Here is a 21,877-nt window from a genome sequence, read left to right on the forward strand (position 1 = left end):
ATGTGTATTTAAAAATAAAAATAAACTACTTCGATAAAGGTTCAATCTAGACACACGGCAGTGTGTCCGCCAAGTTCGAGCAAAAAAGCGACACACCGGCCGTGGGCTATATTACACGAACCATTTCGGGCCAAATTCCCCTGTAACTCAAAATCTATTTTATTTACGAATATCAAATTTCTAGTATCTGTTGAGACCTCCTCACTTATCTAAAATACAAAATTTCATTAATATACCTACTGTAGGTCTTGAGATATTGACGTCAGAAAATCGCTATTTTTATTATACACTCACTGACTGACTGACTGACTGACTCACTCATCAAAAACCTAAACCACTTCCAATGGTCGTATTGACTTGAAATTTGGCATGGAGGTAGGTCTTTATGTCAAGGTAAAGGGAAAAATCTGAAAATGGCCAAGTGTGAGTCGGTTTCAAAATAATGAAGGTGTTTTACACCCGGTATAAATTTATACCCCTAAGGAACTAAAACGAACTTTTATCTATATTTATATAATGTATCTTCGAATGGTCGTCTGGTCGATCTGAAATCTGAAATTCGTTACAAAGGTTTGTATTTAGTCAAAGTAAAGTAAAAATCTGAAAACGGCCAAGTGTGAATCATTTTCGAAAATAACGAATGTGTAACTTTGATCCACGAACATAATATATGATAACATGTCATGTCAGTCAGTTGGTAAATCTAGTCCATTTAGTTAATCTAGTTCATTTCTTTGTAAGAAACATAGTGCATATTAAAAAATCTGAAAGATAGTATAAATGAGACATTTCTTTAACTGACTTCATCATAAGAAAAAAATAAAATAAACAACCTTACAAAAATAAATGAAATCCCACCCAAAACAAAAATGTGAAAGACTGCCAAGTTCGATAATATGGGAATGCTTCGCCTATAAAAGAAGTGAGATCTAAATAAGTACCAAGTTCCATACACATAGCTCAGTTAAAAATAGTTACTTTTTAATTATGTTACTTGGCAAGTTTTAATAGAAAATCAAATACTTGATTCATTGCGTTTTGTAGGTTTATAACAAGGTGTGTGAAAACTTGCCAAGTAACATCATTAAAAAATTAAATTATAAATTTAAAAAAACCCCCGACCCAAAAAAAGTACGCAATTAAACCCTATAAAAAGCAAAAAATAACTTTTAACACTACGTAAACTAAATTTTGTCGTGTCGGGGGACCGCTCTAATTCATTACTTTAGATACCTACGTGTTTTTTTTTAAACGAATGTTGTAATTAGGTAGGTATCATTTGATTTATGTAGGTAAGTATTTATGAAGGTAAAAAGCGGTCCCCCGACACGTCAAAATTTAGTTTACGTAGTGTTAAAAGTTATTTTTTGCTTTTTATAGGGTTTAATTGCGTACTTTTTTTGGGTCGGGGGTTTTTTTAAATTTATAATTTAATTTTATTTCATGCTTTTTAAAGGAGCTCCTTAATTTTTCCTTCTTTCATTTAATTTACTTTATCTTAAGATGGGGTCGCTATATGCGATCTCAGCCAAAGGAAGCTGTTTAACAATCCTCATGACAAACTGGCTCTGGGAGAATTGCACAGATTGAGAAACAATAAAGATTAACCTTTGGACATTCTAGATTTTCAGCAAAAATATAAATCGTTTTATCCGTTTCATTCCGGCATTCCAGGGTTTCATCCGCCACGTCCCATTTCCAGCATCAGGTTCTCGTCAATCAGAAACATGAAGAGAACTCGTCAAGACAAATTCAACGAGCCCAAACTCGATGGGTTTACTAAAAGGCAGTTCAGGGTTACGTCTCCTACCTTCGTGCCCTAACAGCAGACCAGCTCAGTGGTTCCAAAAGACATTAGTGTTTCAAATTTCAGATCCCACATATACTTGCAAGTAAACTGAGCGTGTAACATTCCTATCACATCTAGCAAACGAGCTGATGACCTTGAAGACCTGAACCGATTTCCACCAAACATAGCTAAGAACACTCCCGACTGACATACCTATTAAACAAAAAAAACCGCATTACAATCGGATCATCCGTTTGGGAGCTACGATGCCACATACACACACACACACACACACAGACACCTCAAACTTATAACACCCCGTCGTTTTTGCGTCGGGGGTTAAAAAGTAACTATTTTTAACTGAGCTATGTGTATGGAACTTGGTACTTAATTTAGATCTCACTTCTTTTATAGGCGAAGCATTCCCATATTATCGAACTTGGCAGTCTTTCACATTTTTGTTTTGGGTGGGTTACATTTAGCTTCATTCTATTTTATGACATTGTATACCTTTGTATGGGGCATAGAATGTTATTGAAATGTGTATTGTGCAACAGTTTATTATTTCAAATTAAATAATGTACCTACTAACGTCTTAATAACTTAATTATCTAGTATTTATTTGTAGATTATAAGAATAGAGTAAAACTACTCAAAGTTTCATTGGTAGGTAACCAACTAATTTTAAAGATTATAACAAAGAAAATTACTACTGAATTTAAAAGCGCCATACATTAATTTCATTCCTATTATAAAAGTGCACTATAATCTCGTAACTGCGCTGTTATAAAATAATAAAAAATATATAGTTTAACGGCAAAACGACAATTTAATAGTCTGTAGTCGCCGAAGAAGTCTCTTTATAACTACAAAACTTCTTACAGTTTCTCAGACGACTTTAACAACAGCTACATTCTAAGAAACGGACTGTTGAACTTATTTCTTCAATATTAATGCTTTGCAGTTTAAATTCATTCAATATGGCAACCATCTTTTATATTCCAATTGCGAATTCGCAAATAAAATTATAAAACTGATAAAATAAAATATAAAAGTCTCCATTTTTCTTTTTTGTAACACATTCCAGATTCAAATTACGAATGCATAAATGTTTTGGTCTCATTGTATAATTTTGCGAAAATAAGCATGCCTAGGCTAAATGACATAATACCTTGGGCATAGTAAAAAATAAATTATAATTTGAAAAAAAATAGAATGAAGACGCGCCATTTTCTAATCAAAGTTAGCATAAAGCCATGTATTCACTGAGAAACAATTGTTTGTAAACACTGTTTCAGAAACAATATATACGTGTTTCTGAAACAAATAATTTTGTATCAGAAATATATAATTTTGTTTCTGTGGACGATGTGGACGGCAGAATTTCCGAAACATTGTTGCTGTAAACATCAACATGATGTTTCAGAAACTGTGTATCTGCAACATTGTTTCCCAGTGAATACGTGGCTTTATTCGTTGTTGTTGTCATTTTGAACTATCATAGTAAATTATGTGTTAATATTAAGTGTAATTTTGAAACAATGTGAATTCACATAAATAATATGTATGTTAAAGGAGTGACAATTTATTTTCGTACAAAACTAAGAATGATACGTAGGTGCACATTTTGCTCGGGTCTTTGTATCAGCAAGTGACGAAAATGCGCAGTGGGTATGAACTTAGCGTACATGCGTTCACACAATAGCATTGTTACTTATTTTTATAACAAATTAGCTACGTATTTCCCTCGGTTTCACCAACGTTCCAAAGGATTTTTCTCGTTCCCGGATATATTATAACCCTTAATATGAATTTTCCAAATCGTTGCAGTAGTTTCGGAGCCTTCAGGGTACTGTTTTATTTTTATTTGTATAGAAGTATAGAAGAAGGATCTAGATATTAGTATACATTTTACACCCATTTATCGTGACTCAGTTTTCAACGTGAAACATTCAAACCATCAGTATGTTTTACCAATATTAATTTATACCTATAATAACTGCCTATTTCCTTGTCCAACAGTGCCGATGACACAAGTGGTGGCCGTGGCCGGCGAGCCGGTGTATCTGCCGTGCGACATCGCGACACAGGACGACGATGACGCCGTGTTACTCGTGCTGTGGTACCGGGAGGATCTGGGCACGCCTATTTATAGGTAAGTGTGTTTGCAAGACACTTGACACAAGTGGGTGTATCTGCCGTGCGACATCGCGACACAGGACGACGATGACGCCGTGTTACTCGTGCTGTGGTACCGGGAAGATCTGGGCACGCCTATTTATAGGTAAGTGTGTTTGTAAGACACTTGACACAAGTGTATCTGCCGTGCGACATCGCGACACAGGACGACGATGACGCCGTGTTACTCGTGCTGTGGTACCGGGAAGACCTGGGCACGCCTATTTATAGGTAAGTGTGTTTGTAAGAAACTTGACACAAGTGTATCTGCCGTGCGACATCGCGACACAGGACGACGATGACGCCGTGTTACTCGTGCTGTGGTACCGGGAAGATCTGGGCACGCCTATTTATAGGTAAGTGTGTTGAAAGACACTTGACACAAGTGTATCTGCCGTGCGACATCGCGACACAGGACGACGATGACGCCGTGTTACTCGTGCTGTGGTACCGGGAAGACCTGGGCACGCCTATTTATAGGTAAGTGTGTTTGTAAGACACTTGACACAAGTGTATCTGCCGTGCGACATCGCGACACAGGACGACAATGACGCCGTGTTACTCGTGCTGTGGTACCGGGAGGATCTGGGTACGCCTATTTATAGGTAAGTGTGGTTTAGAGGAATAATATCATTTGTTTCCTACTTCGTCCAGTTGTATGCTGGAGCGCAGACATATGTCCCGTATTACCGCAGACATGTAACTTGAGGTACCCAAGCCTATGATATAAAAATCTTAGTTTTTAGCAAAAAAACAATCTCTATTGCTAGCTATAATAATTTTAACATAATCGACTTTTAGAACAGTTTCCCGAATATCAAAATTTTAATACTAATTTTGTATAAACTTTGTGAAGAGAGCCCAAAGTTAGCAAAGTTCATCTTAAAGTCAGCTCGAAGTAATTTCAATAACCATTTTAATTTTCCAAACACTCGTTTTGACTAAACTTTTGCAATCGGAGTCACCTATCGACGATATTTTTTAATAATGTCTTAGATATTTTTACTGTAGGTAAAGTAACAGTCTAGAACTTAGTAGGTATTTCCTTCAGAAACAAGAAGATAAGATTTCAAACTAAAAATATGGATTGGACTTAGGTACTCACCTACGCTCATCTTATGAGACAAGAAATAAATTAAATTTTTTGAGCCACTTACAGAGATGGATTAAAATAATATCAATGATTTGTTGGGATGGTCACTCAAACGCAAAAAACGTGAAGTAAAAGTGCATAAAACACATGAGTTTTGAAACGCTATACAAAACTCCAGCTTAGCAAACAGCGATGACGAAATTCATTACTGAACCCAAACTCGTTGCAAAACAAAAATCAGCCTATTAAATCAGTAATCACATATTTTTTAAACCAAAAAAAACCTACAGAAACAATTTTTTATCCTTTGAACGTACTTTTTGCATCCGTCGATGCATACGGAAAAGTTTTGAGTGCATTGAGTGTATAGCTACAAAAAGTATCAAATGTATCCTTTGACGATGCACGGCAAGAGTGAACTTTCGAACTTAAGGTTGGTGCACATTATGTCGTATTGGCAGTTGGTAGTTGGCACTTTAGAAGGTATTGTAAAGTGTTTCGAACAAGAATGGGGTGGTATTTAAGCAATTGTGCAGTTAGAGAGTTGTTTTTTTATGGCACTTGAACTATCGATGAAATAATTCTAGATGAATAAAAAGTAGACTCTGTAGGAACTACTTATACTACCTACTTATAAGAGAGAAACCATAACAGGCGAGAGAGAACACGAAGAACTTCACTCACGTAGCCCATGAGAACTATACTTAGGCAATATTCGGATTCTACGTAATGCGGTACATGTTACAAGAAAATTACTACCTATTTTCCACAGTATGCGTATTGAATACGCAAACTGCAGGTATGCACAAACCTTTACCCTATCCCCATATAATCAGGACTCGTCTTTCAATATGCACAAACACAAGATGGACTAAGCTTGCACTACTTTTCCAAAGTCCATTTCTCAGTCCCAATTCTAGTAAAGATGGCCTTAAAAGGGTCGTGACTCACGCTTCGTTGAACCCTATTTGGAGATTAAAGGTACCTTTTGAGTAAAGGAAAAGACATAGTTTTGGTATAATATTATCATTGCTATTTGACCGGTTTTAGCGTAATTTGTGCTTGTTACGGATAAGGAATTGGTTTGTCGTTGTCTATTGGCTGTTTTGTTTTTTGTTGGGCCAATTTTATCAATGGCTGATGGAAGGCTAACTTTTTTTGTTTTTGAATTGCAGTTCTAGACAGTTATTTTTATTTTAGAACGATCAAAGTTAATATCTTTACATTGATAAAAGCGATAGTAACATCTGTCTCTCTGTTGCGTTTTCTTGCCAATACTGCTGAACTAATTTGTATGAAAATTGATAGGGATAGCTTAGAACTAGGACAAGGACATAGAATACTATTTATTCCCAGCTCGTTACGAGAAGCAGTTCCTTCGTCACGCGGGAAACCACGTCAAATAACTTATTTCATATTAATTCTCAAAATACCACAAAAACAAATGAAAATAAACGCCCATCCACTTAAACAAAGAACAAGCAAAACTTGAACATAAAAGAATTTAAAACAAATATCGCTTTTTAAAGTTTCATGAGGAAACGGCGTTCCCAGAGATTTTTAAACATTCACGCTATGCACTTTTGTTACAAAGCAGACTTGGAAACTCTTAGAAAACGCTGTTTTGATTTGTAAGTAAAAGGGGATTTTGAAGCGTCGACTAGTACCTTTCATTTCGAGGTGAAAAATATTTTTTCTGAAGACAAGGCTTAGGAAAAGTAGTTTTAATAAGTAAAAAAAAATGGAAGTACTTATGTGATTCTCTTAGTTTGTGTAAACTGTGACCAACTCAATGATTTTAAGCCTTTCCACTTGAAAAAGAAGAACTCAAAAACACCAGATTAAGATCTAAGAAAGGGCGAAATCGTTCTTAGAATGCTATCATTTATAAGCTATATTTTTCATGCATTTCTGTTTCTGTACTTAATTACCTCAAAACGCAAACCACCTTAAACCGCTACTAAATCAATAAAATCATTAAGGTTTCCATAACTAGAACGCTATAGGTACTATACATAGATACAAGTTAGTTGAACCAAATAGGCTTCCTTCTCAAACTCTTGAACATTGAACAGGCAACTTGAAACTTGGCAAGGGCTCGAGTTTAATCAGTTAATTTGATTTTCACTTATAAAACGGAATATAGTTTTGATAACAGCTTTGTAAGATAACAATTTTGCTTTCTTGGAAGTAAAAAATGTTGTGTATGTGCCAAGTTTTTTGGCTCAAAGCCAGGGGTAAAGCTTTTTTAATAATTGAACAATTAGTTTGGTTATTTGTTGGATTGGAGTCCTGTAGAAGTCTTGGAGTGGAAGTTCGTTGTTGTGTTGTGTTATTGAATTTAGTTTTGTAGGTAAATAGGATTTGTAAAGTTTATTTTGTTAGTACAATGACGATATTTTTCATTGCGCAGACATGAAACGCCGAATCAATGCTTACCGGTTACAGCCCGATCTCTAAGACTAAAATAATTTACCGCATTTTGCTGTTGACCATCATTAACGACCATCAACTATGTGAAAATTTTATGTTTAAATTAATCTAATTTCACCTTGTAATACACAGATTTGAACAAGTAAATTGAACACCCATTTTTACTTCATAACCTAACTTAACAACCAATATCCTATTTATAGAAAATATTCATCTAAAGAGGAATCTAACATTCATATTCTTCCAGTGTCGACGCTCGGGAGCGAGACTTCGGCGTCGCAGAGCGCTGGTCAGACGAGAGCGTCTTCGCATCACGAGCATACTTCCTCCCGGAGAGAAGACCAGCAGAACTCGGGGTAGACCGGGTGAAGGCTTCTGACCAAGGAGTCTATCGATGTAGGGTGGACTTCAAGCAAGCGCAGACGAGGAATTCAAGAGTCAATTTGACTGTTATTGGTGAGTTTCTTTTGTATATTTTTGTATTGAAGAGTAGACCAAGGTCTTTTCAGATTTGTCTTGACTTTGTGGTAGTCGAATTGTAAGAATAAATCATAAATACGCATGCGCAAGATGTCAAATGCGTTACATAGATAGAAGATTTACAAGTATTTGATGGGAAGCAGTTATTGAATTACTTACAGTTTAACAAATCTTCTTTTGTTAACGCTTTTAATACATAACCGTTTGTCTTAGAACTTTTGTTTTATCCATTACTAACAATAAAATCTTGAAAATTATTAATTTCCTAAAACAATTATTTGAATTACACGAAAATAATTTTAGCTCCCAAGTTCCCAAAGAAACTACTTTTACGAAGATAAACTTAATTCTATCCAACTTTACACAACACGTGTATGTTACAATCATTCTAAATTAGCTCTTAAAACCATACATATAAGTTCATAAATTGAATGGCAATGTTCTAGGAAAACATATCCTAAGAAAAATAAATTCAGTCATTTCAAGGAATTTACTTATTTGTAACATAAGAAAGCCGTTATTTCGGTGTTCTATAAATATGAGAAAAGCTAATTAGGTAAAGTTACTTATAAGTATGATAAATAATGTTTTTAGAAGGAGGAATCATAATGTAAGAGGTTGCTAAGGGTACTTCACAAACATACATATTGTATACACATCGTTGGTCTGATATCTTTTGTAATGTGTGTCTATTTGAGTTTACAGACAAATTTTAACGTGTTTGATAATACCTATTTATTTGGATGTTACCACATATCATTCGGTGGACTGTACCGTTTTAAATGAACATAGGAGATAAGTGCTATTTTAAATATGCATCGTTTGCCTAGCCTGTTCCCAACTAAATATGTTGGGGTCCGCTTCCAGTCTAACCACAGAAAGATACAGATTAATACCAGTGCTTTGCAAGGAACAGTTGCTTATTTGACCTCCTCCACCCAGTTACCCGGGCAACCCAGTACTACCCCTTGGTAAGACGGTAAATGATTTAAATATATCGAGTCAATAATTATATTATTCAAGTAACTACACTGAGCTTTCAATAAATTACAAATATTAGTTGATTGCAAACCATTTGATTTGTACTACGAGCGGAAACTATAATGCTTTTAGTGTTGACTATTAAAACCAATTTACGACTACTAGTTCACCAATAATCGGGTACCTAATGTTTGAAATTCAAACATTGAATCGAAATCAGCTTTCGAATGATTGCGGATTTAACCAAATATGCACGAACTAGGAATTTATAATGATTTTTCTTTTTTCGAAAAGTTTAATTGCATGAAAACTTTCAAAATAAACTTTCGGCCAACAGTTGTAACGGAACGTTACATGATTTGTAAATGCTGGTCTTTGTTTGTGCGCGGGTTAGGAACGCGCGGAATGAACGGAACGAAGGGTTTTGATCGATGCAGCGGCGGGCGTGAGCGCAGCGCGGATTGACATTCGCTCGCTGGTCGCTTCTAGACTGGTGTGTGCGTTGACCTCCTACCAAATTCCGTCGTGGCAAGCGCCCTAGCAGACACGGCCGTTTAATTTTGAAAATTAATTTTATTAAATCAAGTGATTCAGTATATTTGTTGTGTGGAAATCCCGAATTAGGGTTTTTCCACCCGGCTATAAGACGCCAGCAGCAGCAGCCTCGTGTTCGGTTTGTTACGAGCCGAGGTGTCGCCGTCGCGATAGCTTCGTGCAGCACCGCGTGCACGTCAGCACCGTCTCCATCCCTGTGACGTCACCGTACAGCACCGCAGTACATCTCGGCCTACTTCCATCTCCGGCCAGCGGCGTGATTTCGCCGCCACTACAGGGGAGTACCTATCCCTGCAGAAGTGACTTCAGACAAAGTTATACTCACGACCCACAAATCAAATCTTTGTGTGCCTCCGGCTGTGGTTTTTTTGTACATTATACATTTTTTTTAAAAGGTACACACCCGTTTTTTATTTCTATCACCTCGTAGGTGGGAATCAAACGGGTGGAGGTTACACTGGCGCCCAACGTGGGGCGCCAGTGTAACCTCCACCCGTTTGATTCCCACCCTTCAGTAGTAGATTTAAATAGTAATAATCATTCAACTTTTATTCAGTCTTATGACAGCTTAGATGAGTCTCAGCGTGCTATTGCTGATAACGTTGTTGAGCAATTTAGGGACATTTCATTTGAGATTAAAGGCTTAGGTCGTACGCACCTTTTAACCCATCGCATCGATACTGGCGATTCTCCTCCAATTCGACAGAGATATTATAGGCTTTCTCCTGAGAAGCAGAAAATTCTTGTCGAACAGGTGGATGAGATGTTGAAGCTAGATGTGGTGGAGTACTGCGAAAGCGCCTGGCAGTCTCCGGTTCTCCTCGTCACTAAGAAGAATGGCCAGCTTCGTTTTTGTCTCGATAGCAGGAAGTTAAATTCAGTTACAAAGCGAGATGCCTACAACTTGCCATACATTGCCGAAATTCTGGATAATCTGCGCGACGCTCGTTTTCTTACTAGTTTAGATTTATCCAAGGCTTTCTGGCAGATTCCGATAGCGGAGGAGGACAGGGATAAGACGGCTTTCTACGTCCCAGGTCGAGGAACTCTTAGGTTTAAAACGACGGCCTTTGGCTTGACAAATGCTCCCGCTACACAGCAGCGTCTTGTAGATAAGCTTTTAGGTAACATAGATCATCGTATATTTGCTTATCTAGATGATATAATTATTGTTAGCAATAGTTTTGAAGAGCATGTTTCCCTTCTACTTCGCGTTTTAGATAAATTACGTAAAGCAGGCCTCACCGTTAACTTGAGCAAGTGTGAGTTTTTTCGAAGTCAACTCAAGTATTTAGGTTACGTAGTTGATGCGAATGGGCTGCGAACCGATCCAGAAAAGGTTGAAGCCATTCTCAATTACCCAACTCCTAGTAATCGCAAGGAGCTTAAGCGATTTCTAGGCACAGCTACTTGGTATCGTAGGTTCGTTCCCAACTTTAGTACAATTGCAGGGCCACTCAACAAGTTGACTTCCAACAAAAAGAACACTCCACCGTTCAAGTGGACTGATGAGGCAGAAATCGCATTTAAAAAACTGAAAGAATGCTTAGTTTCTGCGCCCGTTCTTTCCTGCCCCGATTACAATCTTCCTTTTGAGGTGCATACGGATGCAAGTAACTATGGGATAGGCGGTATGCTCACGCAATCTATTAACGGGAAAGAGCACCCCATAGCTTACATGAGCAAATCACTCACGGCGGCAGAAAAGAACTACAGCATAACGGAGCGGGAGACGCTGGCAGTTCTCGTGGCATTAGAGCATTGGCGATGTTATTTGGAGAATGGGAAGGTTTTCACTGTGTACACAGACCATAGTGCGTTAAAGTGGTTCCTTTCATTAAATAACCCTACGGGAAGGCTCGCACGTTGGGGGGTGCGTTTGTCTTCATTTAATTTTGATATAAAGCACCGTCGAGGTGTCGACAACATCATCCCGGATGCGTTGTCTAGAGCTGTTCCTGTTTCTTCAGTGGTTACTGCTAATTCATTCGCGACTTCTAGTGATGCTTGGTATACCAACATTTATAATAACTGTGTCACAAAACCTGAAAATTTTCCCAATTTCCAAATTAAGAACGGCACTCTCTTCCGTCTTAGTAAGAATAAGTGCTTGCTTACTAATGAATTTTCTTGGAAGGAAGTCGTTCCATCTGAGCTCAGGGAGAAGGCTATTGCGGATAATCACGACGAACCAACTGCAGGTCATTTGGGCATTTTTAAAACCTACAAGCGCGTTGCTCTCAGATATTACTGGCCGGGTATGCATCGAGATGTAGCAAAATACGTTGGTTCTTGTAGCACTTGTTTACAATATAAAGCTCAGAACCATGCTACTCTTGGTGAGATGGGACGCCCAAAGCAATGTTCTCGCCCTTACCAAATGATTTCGGTTGACTTAATGGGACCTCTTCCTACCACACGGAAACAAAATAGCTACATACTAGTAGTGACTTGTTGCTTTTCAAAATATTGTCACATCTTCCCAATTAAAAAAGCCACTTCTCAAATCATAGTTAAAATTATGGAAGAACACATATTCCTTGTTCATGGTGTTCCTCAAAGTATTTTCATGGATAATGGTACCCAATTTATTAGCGGTCATACTCAAGATCTGTTTAGGGAATATAAAATACCGAACGTTTTTCTTACACCCAAGTATACCCCCCAAGTTAACACTGTTGAGCGGTATAACAAAACTATAATTACTTGCATTTCAACTTTCGTGGATGGTGATCATCGAACATGGGACTTGTTTATTCCAAAAGTACAATTTGCAATAAATAATTCGGTCAACGAAGCCACCGGATTTACACCTTCATTTCTAGTTTTTGGACGAGAAATAGTATTATGTGGTTCGCATTATACAGATACTGACTTGGGTGATGAGGTTCTTTTTCTTCCTCGCGATGTATATGCGGAGAACCTTGGATGCCTAAGTTCTATCTTTGATCAAGTCCAAAAATCCTTGTATCATGCTCATGCAAAAAATACGTCATATTATAATTTAAGACGTAAATCTTTCGAATTTAATATTGGTGATATAGTGTATAAACGTGCTTACGTTCTGAGCGATAAAGATAAGCACTTTAGTAAAAAGTTAGCTCCCAAATACATTAAATGCCGGGTCATTCAAAAGCTGTCACCACTTGTATATGTCTTGGAAGACATGTCCGGTAAAAATTTAGGGTCTTGGCATATTAAGGACTTGAAAATTTCTACCTTAAAATAAACACGATCTTTGTTACGTTTCCCCTTTCACTATTAAACTTTTAAGATCTGTTACCAAAGTTAGTGACGACTAATAGTCGCTTGATTTTTTTGGTATGGTAGGACACGTCGCATGATTATAATATTGTGTGATGTCTGGTATGATTGGTTTTGAGAGATGAGGCATGATTGAAATGAAAGTATGAATAAAAGGGTATTGTAACGAGTTTGTCATGCGGATTTTATTTTTAAAATAAAATCCTTATGAGGGACCGGGGGTAATGTAACGGAACGTTACATGATTTGTAAATGCTGGTCTTTGTTTGTGCGCGGGTTAGGAACGCGCGGAATGAACGGAACGAAGGGTTTTGATCGATGCAGCGGCGGGCGTGAGCGCAGCGCGGATTGACATTCGCTCGCTGGTCGCTTCTAGACTGGTGTGTGCGTTGACCTCCTACCAAATTCCGTCGTGGCAAGCGCCCTAGCAGACACGGCCGTTTAATTTTGAAAATTAATTTTATTAAATCAAGTGATTCAGTATATTTGTTGTGTGGAAATCCCGAATTAGGGTTTTTCCACCCGGCTATAAGACGCCAGCAGCAGCAGCCTCGTGTTCGGTTTGTTACGAGCCGAGGTGTCGCCGTCGCGATAGCTTCGTGCAGCACCGCGTGCACGTCAGCACCGTCTCCATCCCTGTGACGTCACCGTACAGCACCGCAGTACATCTCGGCCTACTTCCATCTCCGGCCAGCGGCGTGATTTCGCCGCCACTACAGGGGAGTACCTATCCCTGCAGAAGTGACTTCAGACAAAGTTATACTCACGACCCACAAATCAAATCTTTGTGTGCCTCCGGCTGTGGTTTTTTTGTACATTATACATTTTTTTTAAAAGGTACACACCCGTTTTTTATTTCTATCACCTCGTAGGTGGGAATCAAACGGGTGGAGGTTACACAGTAATGTGCGGAGACTCGGAAATCAAAACTGCAGTGTATTAAATAAAATATAAATCACATAATATGAACCCATAAAATTATATTCATGCAAATATAGTAACTGCCAAAATCCTTCCGAGCTACTATACCTACTAGCATTTTAAAGTAGGTACCTCTATTATCTGGCCGACTTTTAGTAGAAGAAGCTACTTTGCATCCGGTTGGAAGCAATTCTCTCATGACAATTAACTAAATACCATCACGTCATTTTCAAATAAAGCTAAATGAAAACTACATACACCAGTGTGTCTTAGCAATTCTCACACACATACACGCCTCCATACATATTCATGAAGAAACTGCGGAACGACTGCTGAGAAAATACTTACGTTGCTACTCCGTATCACAGTGTTCAGGGTACCTACTGACTGAGGAACTATACCCCCTGTATTATAGCGAGAGACTTAGAAAAAAAATGGGTTGCCTGTAAAGTCGGTATACGGGCGAAAGTTTTACGTGACAACGACGTCTGTCTCTCTCGCTCTTAGGCGGGCTAACCATGCCCGAGTGGAAGGGACGCGTGCCTCTCACTAGCTCTCATTGTGAGCGCATAACGTGAGCGGAGCGTAACGCAGTTTCTTGAAATGTCACCCGGCAAACCAATTTATAAGACGTTGTCACGTCAAAATTCTACTCCATCTGTCTGTCCGACTTTCACGCCATTACTGAACCGATTTAAATGAAAGTTCCACGGATTAAGTCTAGAACTTGATAGCAGAAGCTACTTTTTATCCAGGTAAGGGAAGTAGTACCCTCATGTTACTGGTAATAACTAAGTATTCATCATCATCATCATCATCATCTCAGCCATAGGACGTCCACTGCTGAACATAGGCCTCCCCCTTTGATCTCCACAGATACCTGTTGGAAGCGACCTACATTCAGCGTCTTCTAAGTAAAACTAAAACTAAGTATTACAATATAAAAATTAACTACATTCCATCACGTCATTCTCTGATAAAGCTAAATGAGAATTACTACATACATATTCATGACGAAACTGCATAACTACTGCTAAGAAAATATGTAACTACTCCGTATCACAGTGTTCAAGGTACCTACAAACTGGGGAAGTATACCCCCTGGGTGGAAAATAGCTTAGTTATAACAGGAGATTGTAGACTTGGAAAAAGTTCAGTGAAATAGGTCAAATGTAATGACGTTTGACTTAGAAATATGATGGTAAAAATAGTATTTGCGAGGGGTTCTTTTTGCGATCGCTTGGAAAATAAAAAAAGTTTGTTAGTTTAAGAAAATATTGTATGATTTTTTTTACACAATGTCAAACCTATTTTTTATGTAATTACGCTGTACCTAAGTTTTTTTTAAATACCAAGACCACGATAAACCTAATTATAGCATTTTCTGCGTAACTTAACTACCACAAAATCAATATAGGTACTTACTGTTGAAAATTTTCTTCTATGCAAAAAGACGCGTTTCAAAATCTTTTCAATACCAAAAGCGTTCCACATTCACAATAAATAACAATCTTGTTTTTCTTGTTCCAATTTCAAAGACCGTTCCTTTAAACCCTGACACAAATCGTTCCGCCTCCGTAATTAGCCGAAAACGAACGAGCACTGCGGACTACAAACAGGCCATCGTTACCATAGCAACGTGTCACATCTCAAGAGGAAAGCTATGTGACACAGAATAAGATTATTCGTAGGTTGTTGCACAAAGTAGAACTCTTGGACCGAGTACAAAGGCGACATTATTCCAATGCACTTGGGACGTAGACTATACAAATTGATATTATTAAAACGTCTCTTTGGTCCTCCTTCGTATTTCGAATGTATTTTTGGACAGCAATGCTTAGTCTGTGGTATTCTGTGGCTTTGGTTAACGTTTTTTATGTTCATATTTCGAACAAAGGCCGTTTTAGAATGCTATGAATTTAGAACAATAATCAAATTGTTTACGGTTTACAAATTCGATTTAATTAAAGCAAATATTACAGAGTTTGTATAAAATACCGTTATCAATTTCATTTTGGTTTATGCGGACTAATAAATGAATTTACGAATTTAAATATTTGTTTTGTGCAAAATGAAATTTTGTACATAACTATGATATAACGATCAGAGATCATTGTAGCCCACAAAACAATGAATTTTATTGTTAGAAATAATTTCATGTCACACAAGAGTGTTATAATTTCGTTTTTTTTACTAAAAACAGCATTGTTTAACCAAAAACTGCGACATAAAAATACTAAAATGCAAATTGGCAATTTAAATGATACTAAAGTGTGCGTTACTTTGCAACGGGGGCGGGAGACAAAGAAAACACGTTTTATATTTACGGCAAGTGCCACAATGTCCCGTAAAAACGAGATAATATCTTCAGCAGGTCCATGTTAATATGCATGATATGCACTTTTACTCTGGAGAAAAAAAAATGTAGAATTGGTTGAGAGGAACGTTAAAGGTGTACTACTACTTTAGATCATGATTATCTTCAAAACTACGAGAGTAGCAATTGGTAGCAACCAATGGCATCTGTTAAAAAATATAAAAAGTCACCGCTGTCTATTACAGCCTTTTTATCTCTCACATGGAGAAGGTCAAATTTGCAAAAGACAGCCCCAAAAACGCCCGCCCATCACCATTTCCTATTTGTTTTTGCTGGGAAGACGAAGTGGTAGCAATTAGGTAGCAACTCTCTTTTTGATTTTCGAGGGGATCGATGAGGAGTGACAGCATTCTGACGGTCACAGGATATTTTTCCTAGCAACTTTACCTACTTGGTAACAGGAAAATTAGTGTATGGTCCGTGAAGAGAATAAAAGCACCTTACACGTGGTTGCAATCAAACCTACGCAGAATCTTTATACTTTCTGCTTAGGAAAATAGGTAAATGGTAAAGAAAAGAGATTCTTTAGCAATAGATACTGCTTTTATGTTACTTGTGAGATGACGGCAGATAGAAGATTATAGAAAGTTTCTCTTTCTATAATTTTCTATCTGCATGCTGCGCTGACCCCGAATAAAATTGGGATAAGGGCAGGAGGATGATGATAATGACTGTTCATATTAAGAATGTAGGTATTTTTGCGCTTTTATATTGTGTATAGGAATTATCTAGTATGTATTTGTGAAATAATAATTTTACATTGTTGAATTATTTAATGTTTAATTTTTGAATCGTATCGGCTCAGTTACAATTAGCTTTAATTAATAATTACGAATAATGCAGTCAAACTGTGATTAATTGATCGTAAAATTAAATACAGTTTACAGTCAAACTGATGATGTATTAAACAATTTATTTTTTCTTGAAGAGAAAATTGGTGGAAAACTATAAACAATGAGGTTAAGCTATGCATGTAAGCCATATGTAAGCCAACCGATGTTTACATCTTACATAAATAACTAGTCGTTTTCCCTCAGTTTCACCCGCGTCCCGTTTGAACTACTGCCCATGCCGGGATAAAATATAGCCTATGTTACTCGCAGATAATGTAGCTTTCTAATGAAATATTTTTTTAAATCGTTCCAGTAGTTTTTGAGTTTATCCATGATAAACGACTGGAACTGAGTTAGACTGGAAACCGACCACAACATAGTTGGGAAAAAGGCTTGGAAGATGATGAAACAAAGAGACAAAGTTTTCCTCTTTATAACATTAGGTACTATATACTAATTACACACAGGTCTTATAGACATTCAGAGAAGTACTCTGAACCCAGATAGATGACAATATACCTATTGCCTGTCAAGCAGATTTTATGCTGTCGTCACACATTGCAATATCTTTGACATATCAGCATAATATTGCATAATAATGTCTTAAATTGCCAATATCGAAGCATAGAAGCACATAATGTATGATGTGCATTTATTACCTTTGGGATTTCTTCAGACATACCACGCATTTATCTCGTACTACTTAATGGGTTTCATGAAAACCTGGTTCAAAAATGTTAACATTTTTTAACCATTTTTTCACTCAGGTGTAATCATCTCAAAACACGACGCGCGGTTTGTGTGTCATTTTGTGGTTAGATATTTAAAAATGAATTTATGTCATTCGATAAAATTTCGTATATTACGCAATAATAATATTTGTCTTTTCCACTTACCACTATAAACTTTATAAACAAATACAAATATTGGTAAACAATTTATATTTTACAACCTCAATCATAAAACATAAAACGCTCAATAAAACCACTAAGTCCATTCAAACAATAACCCAACTAGAATTTCTGCACCGTTTGAAAAAAGAACAGTTTTTAAACCACTTCCACGACCGCCATCTTGGTCCATTTCCTCCAATCATAAATCGAGGAGTAAACAGTCCTGTTTTTATTTCATTCCGCCCTCCGCTTCGATATAAACGAATATAGAATCCGATAGACTTTGATCTCAAAATATTTCTTTGATCCTATCTCTTCCTTTATCAAATAGATCTTACAATCTCAGATGTTTAGTAAATTATTAATATAAGGAATATCTTATCTTTATGTTATCCGTTTTAATTTTGGAATATTTTCAGAGAGAATCTCGTACATTTTGTTCGTTTAATTAATATTTTGTTATTCCGATGTTTGTGTTGGGATTTTGAAAGCGGTATTTATTAATTAATTATTTAGTTATGTATGCAGATTTCTGCGTAAATGGAAATGCAGCTGAATAGATTAGGATAATGGTTTAAATTGTCAGCCGTGAAACCACAGTTGAATTTCGTTTTAATTTGCAAATGTTATTTAATGATAAAAGTATTTCAGGTAGCACAATAGAACGTTATTAGTTACCAAACATCCATTGTTCCTTACAAAATTCGTTAAGAACAAAAAAGTAGGTAGTACCTAAAAGCTTACATAATAATATCAGACCCTCATTCAATTTCGTGCCTCCGTCGGAAAATTAACGGAATTCACTTAAACAAATCAACGGGAAGCATTATAAAATAATTGGACATAAAAGTTGTCCAATAAAAATGGAATTAATGCTAAATGAATAATAAAAAGTAAAGGAATAGGGCTATGAAAATTATATTAAGGCTATTATCGATATCCTTAGCTGAGATTTTATGCTTTCAGAACGATCAGCAGAATGTTGCCAGAGTAAATGCCGAACAGTTTTGGGCCATTTAGTTTTATTTTTTTCATAGAAAAACTAATATTTTGTGTTGCTTGCTTGTTGAATCAGCACATATTTGATAAAGTTAGATTTTTTTCAGCGAACCATTTGCGATTCTAGAGTAAAATATTTGAAACTATAGGTATGTACGAATAAATACTTACAGTGTTTATAATTCCAAATTGACTGAGATGTTCAGTGGATGCTTTTTCTTCTTGATTGTGGACAAATAAATGTTTATTTGTAGCTTTTCTTCAACACCACTCAAAAGCAAAAATAATATTCAACCAATCGATCGCTAAAACGGTTTTTATTGCTCTGAACGAATATAAGTTTATAAATTCTTCTCAATTCTTTGAAAACACAACGGATGATTTTTTTTCAGAATAGCAAAATAAACTACACGACGACATAATAAAAACTCCAGTTAAATTAAATTACTCCAATAAACCGTGACGAAGAACAAAATGGATTTCGTACAGTCACTATCAAGTTGGTTGAGTGTACCGAACAATGGCGACCAATTAGTTCGCCTCCAATTGACAACAATTAATGAACTTTGTAATTATAATTAAAGCTTATTTGTTAAACTCGGATTTTATTATGTTAATTTGATTTTATTATTTTAGATTTTAATCGCAATTTGTTAAAACGTTTGTTTGGCATAATGGTGGCCATTTTGGATTTTGTGCTATTGCGATTTTTTGCAACAATAAACACGTGTATTTGATAGTACAATACCACGCGATAACAATGAATAATTTAAATAAAATGTTAGGCAATATGTCACTATGTTGGTGTTACATTAACTTTGATCACCGTGATGCATTTTTGTTTAAAGTATGCGGTTTTTGCAGTTTGCACTGCGGTGTAAAATATTTACGTTATTATTGACTAGCCGTTCCTTGAGGTTTCAACCCTTCCTGAAGGAACTACTGCCTGAAATCTGATAAAAAGTAGTCTTTGTCCTTTCTGGGGCTCTGGACTGTTTGCCAAGCCACTTTTAAATCGGTTTTGTAGTTTTAACACAGAAGAAACAGACATGCTGAGTTACTTTCACATTTATAAAATCTGTAAAGACTAGGCACTTGAGTTTGTAAATGTATGATGTTTTTTAGGTTTTACGTAAAATGGTGGTGCTTTAGATAAAGCTCTTAAGACTCGAAAAACGTAATTCTTTATTTGTTCTTGGCCTCCAGAAAGCCGCTTAGTAGGTCTTAGTAATGACTTTTATATGTTCCTAAATAATTTTAGCTTTTCCATAAGACAAAGATTCGAAAACGTATTTATGTTAAACGTTTTTCTAGATGAAGTACCTATAAAGTCTGTTTTTCATGGGCACCTTATTAACAAAGAACCTATCTACAAAAAAAAAAATCTACGTTAGAATTAGATTAGATTACATCCTAGTACATAATTATCATACCTATATTCTTATTGGAGTAACATTGAAGTGTAAGAGATGTCACATGTTATCCATTGTTCACAGAACGATAACCCGTAGTAGCCTCTCGTGAATTCACTTTGCAATAAGTATTTGTCTTGTATTGAACATTAAAAAATTTTTTGTTCCCAGTGCCACCAAATAAGATGGTGATCACAGACGACAAGGGTGATGTGAAGCAAGCCATTGTCGGCCCTTACATCGAAGGAGATACCTTCACGTTGAAATGTGATGTCAGCGGAGGTAAGCTCGAAATAAAACAATACTAACATCAGATAAAGTATATCTCGATGGAGTATACCGTAATGCGTGGTAGTGTGGTGAGTCGTTTGAGTTTAGACGAGTATACCTTGCATATTGTATCCATCTAAGAACGAATACATGTTTGAATAGACAACTTCTGCAGAGGCTGCCTTGTGTCAGTTGTATTAAAAGCGACATCTGCAAATAACCTTGATACATCGTTATGTTACAAAATGGGTCGTAGTCAACCAAGACTCCAATCGATCAACTTACCCGACAACAACAAATGTGTTGAAAAGTCTGCTTTTGTGACGGACTAAAGGAACAATAAAAGTTTAGATTCTATAACGGTTCATATTTTTCTACTGAGTTGCAGAACACAAAAGCTTTTCCACAGTAACTTAAGGTCATAAAAGTCCTTCAGGTCTACCAAATCTTAACTCCACTATCCCTTCACAGGTCGTCCCAGACCATGGGTGAAATGGTTTCGGGACGAGGTAGAAACAGACACGCCAGCCACGCCCCTCTCCTCCAACGGGGTCCGAGGGGTGCTCCATGTGGGACCACTAACCAGAGCTGATGTTAGAGCAGCCTTCACCTGTAGGGCTTCTAACCATCCGCGAGCTCATCCTATTGAGACTACGCTCACTTTGGATATGAATTGTAAGTATATCTGGATTTTATCTGTCACCAAAATTTTGATCATAAAGAAAAGGGGTCGTCAACCTTCTCATTGTTCCAATGCAGGTCACAGACCTTTACTCATACAGAGATGGAATGAGCATACGTGAATCACCATGTATGCTTTACGTTCTTTGGCAATTTCAGACTTTTCATATAAATGGTGGTGATTTGGAATCACCATACATAAGTATCAGCTTTAACGTGATAGATAGGCTTTTTTGCAAGATCTTTCTTAATCGTTACCTACTAAAAATATTTCCAGCAGTACCTGAGAATAATAGTTGACGTCATTTATACCCAAGAAGGTGTTTATTCCACCAAGCTTTGCCACTCAAACTTCACCGGAGTCAAGCCACATTTGACAGTAAAGCTTGCCTCACGAAATATTGCGTGATTTCTCTTCAAACGCTTAAGTCATATTATCAAGAAATTATGTCTACGTAATGCGAGAAATAAGTAATTTGTTTCTCAGTACTTAATGAATATATTTTCTTTGGCGAGAATGGATGTTAGAATAATTTTGTTTAGCCATTTCATCATCCTACGCAGTAGCAATTCCGTTGAGGGAAATTGAATAGCGAAAATAGGTCTACGTCCTGAATTGAATTAATTTTCGGGACTGAAACATAATTAACAGACACAAAGGTTAACAGTTCATATAAAATACAGTTGAACAGCTTTAAACGGGCTAACAAAATGAAGC

The 21,877-nt window shown here is 36.7% G+C and overlaps 1 protein-coding gene across 1 annotated transcript in view; it reads left to right on the forward strand.

Annotated features, from left to right (window-relative positions):
- The window catches only part of LOC110382677 (hemicentin-2), a 317,734-nt gene that overhangs the window by 275,943 nt on the left and 19,914 nt on the right, over positions 1 to 21,877 (forward strand). The window contains exons 3-6 of the mRNA XM_064039711.1: positions 3,812 to 3,944; positions 7,741 to 7,949; positions 20,380 to 20,490; positions 20,950 to 21,153. Of these exons, the coding sequence (XP_063895781.1) occupies positions 3,812 to 3,944; positions 7,741 to 7,949; positions 20,380 to 20,490; positions 20,950 to 21,153 (657 nt within the window). The remainder of the gene's footprint in view (positions 1 to 3,811; positions 3,945 to 7,740; positions 7,950 to 20,379; positions 20,491 to 20,949; positions 21,154 to 21,877) is intronic.

This window comes from Helicoverpa armigera, chromosome 20 (assembly GCF_030705265.1).
Source record: "Helicoverpa armigera isolate CAAS_96S chromosome 20, ASM3070526v1, whole genome shotgun sequence".
NCBI classification, from domain to species: Eukaryota; Metazoa; Arthropoda; class Insecta; order Lepidoptera; family Noctuidae; genus Helicoverpa; species Helicoverpa armigera.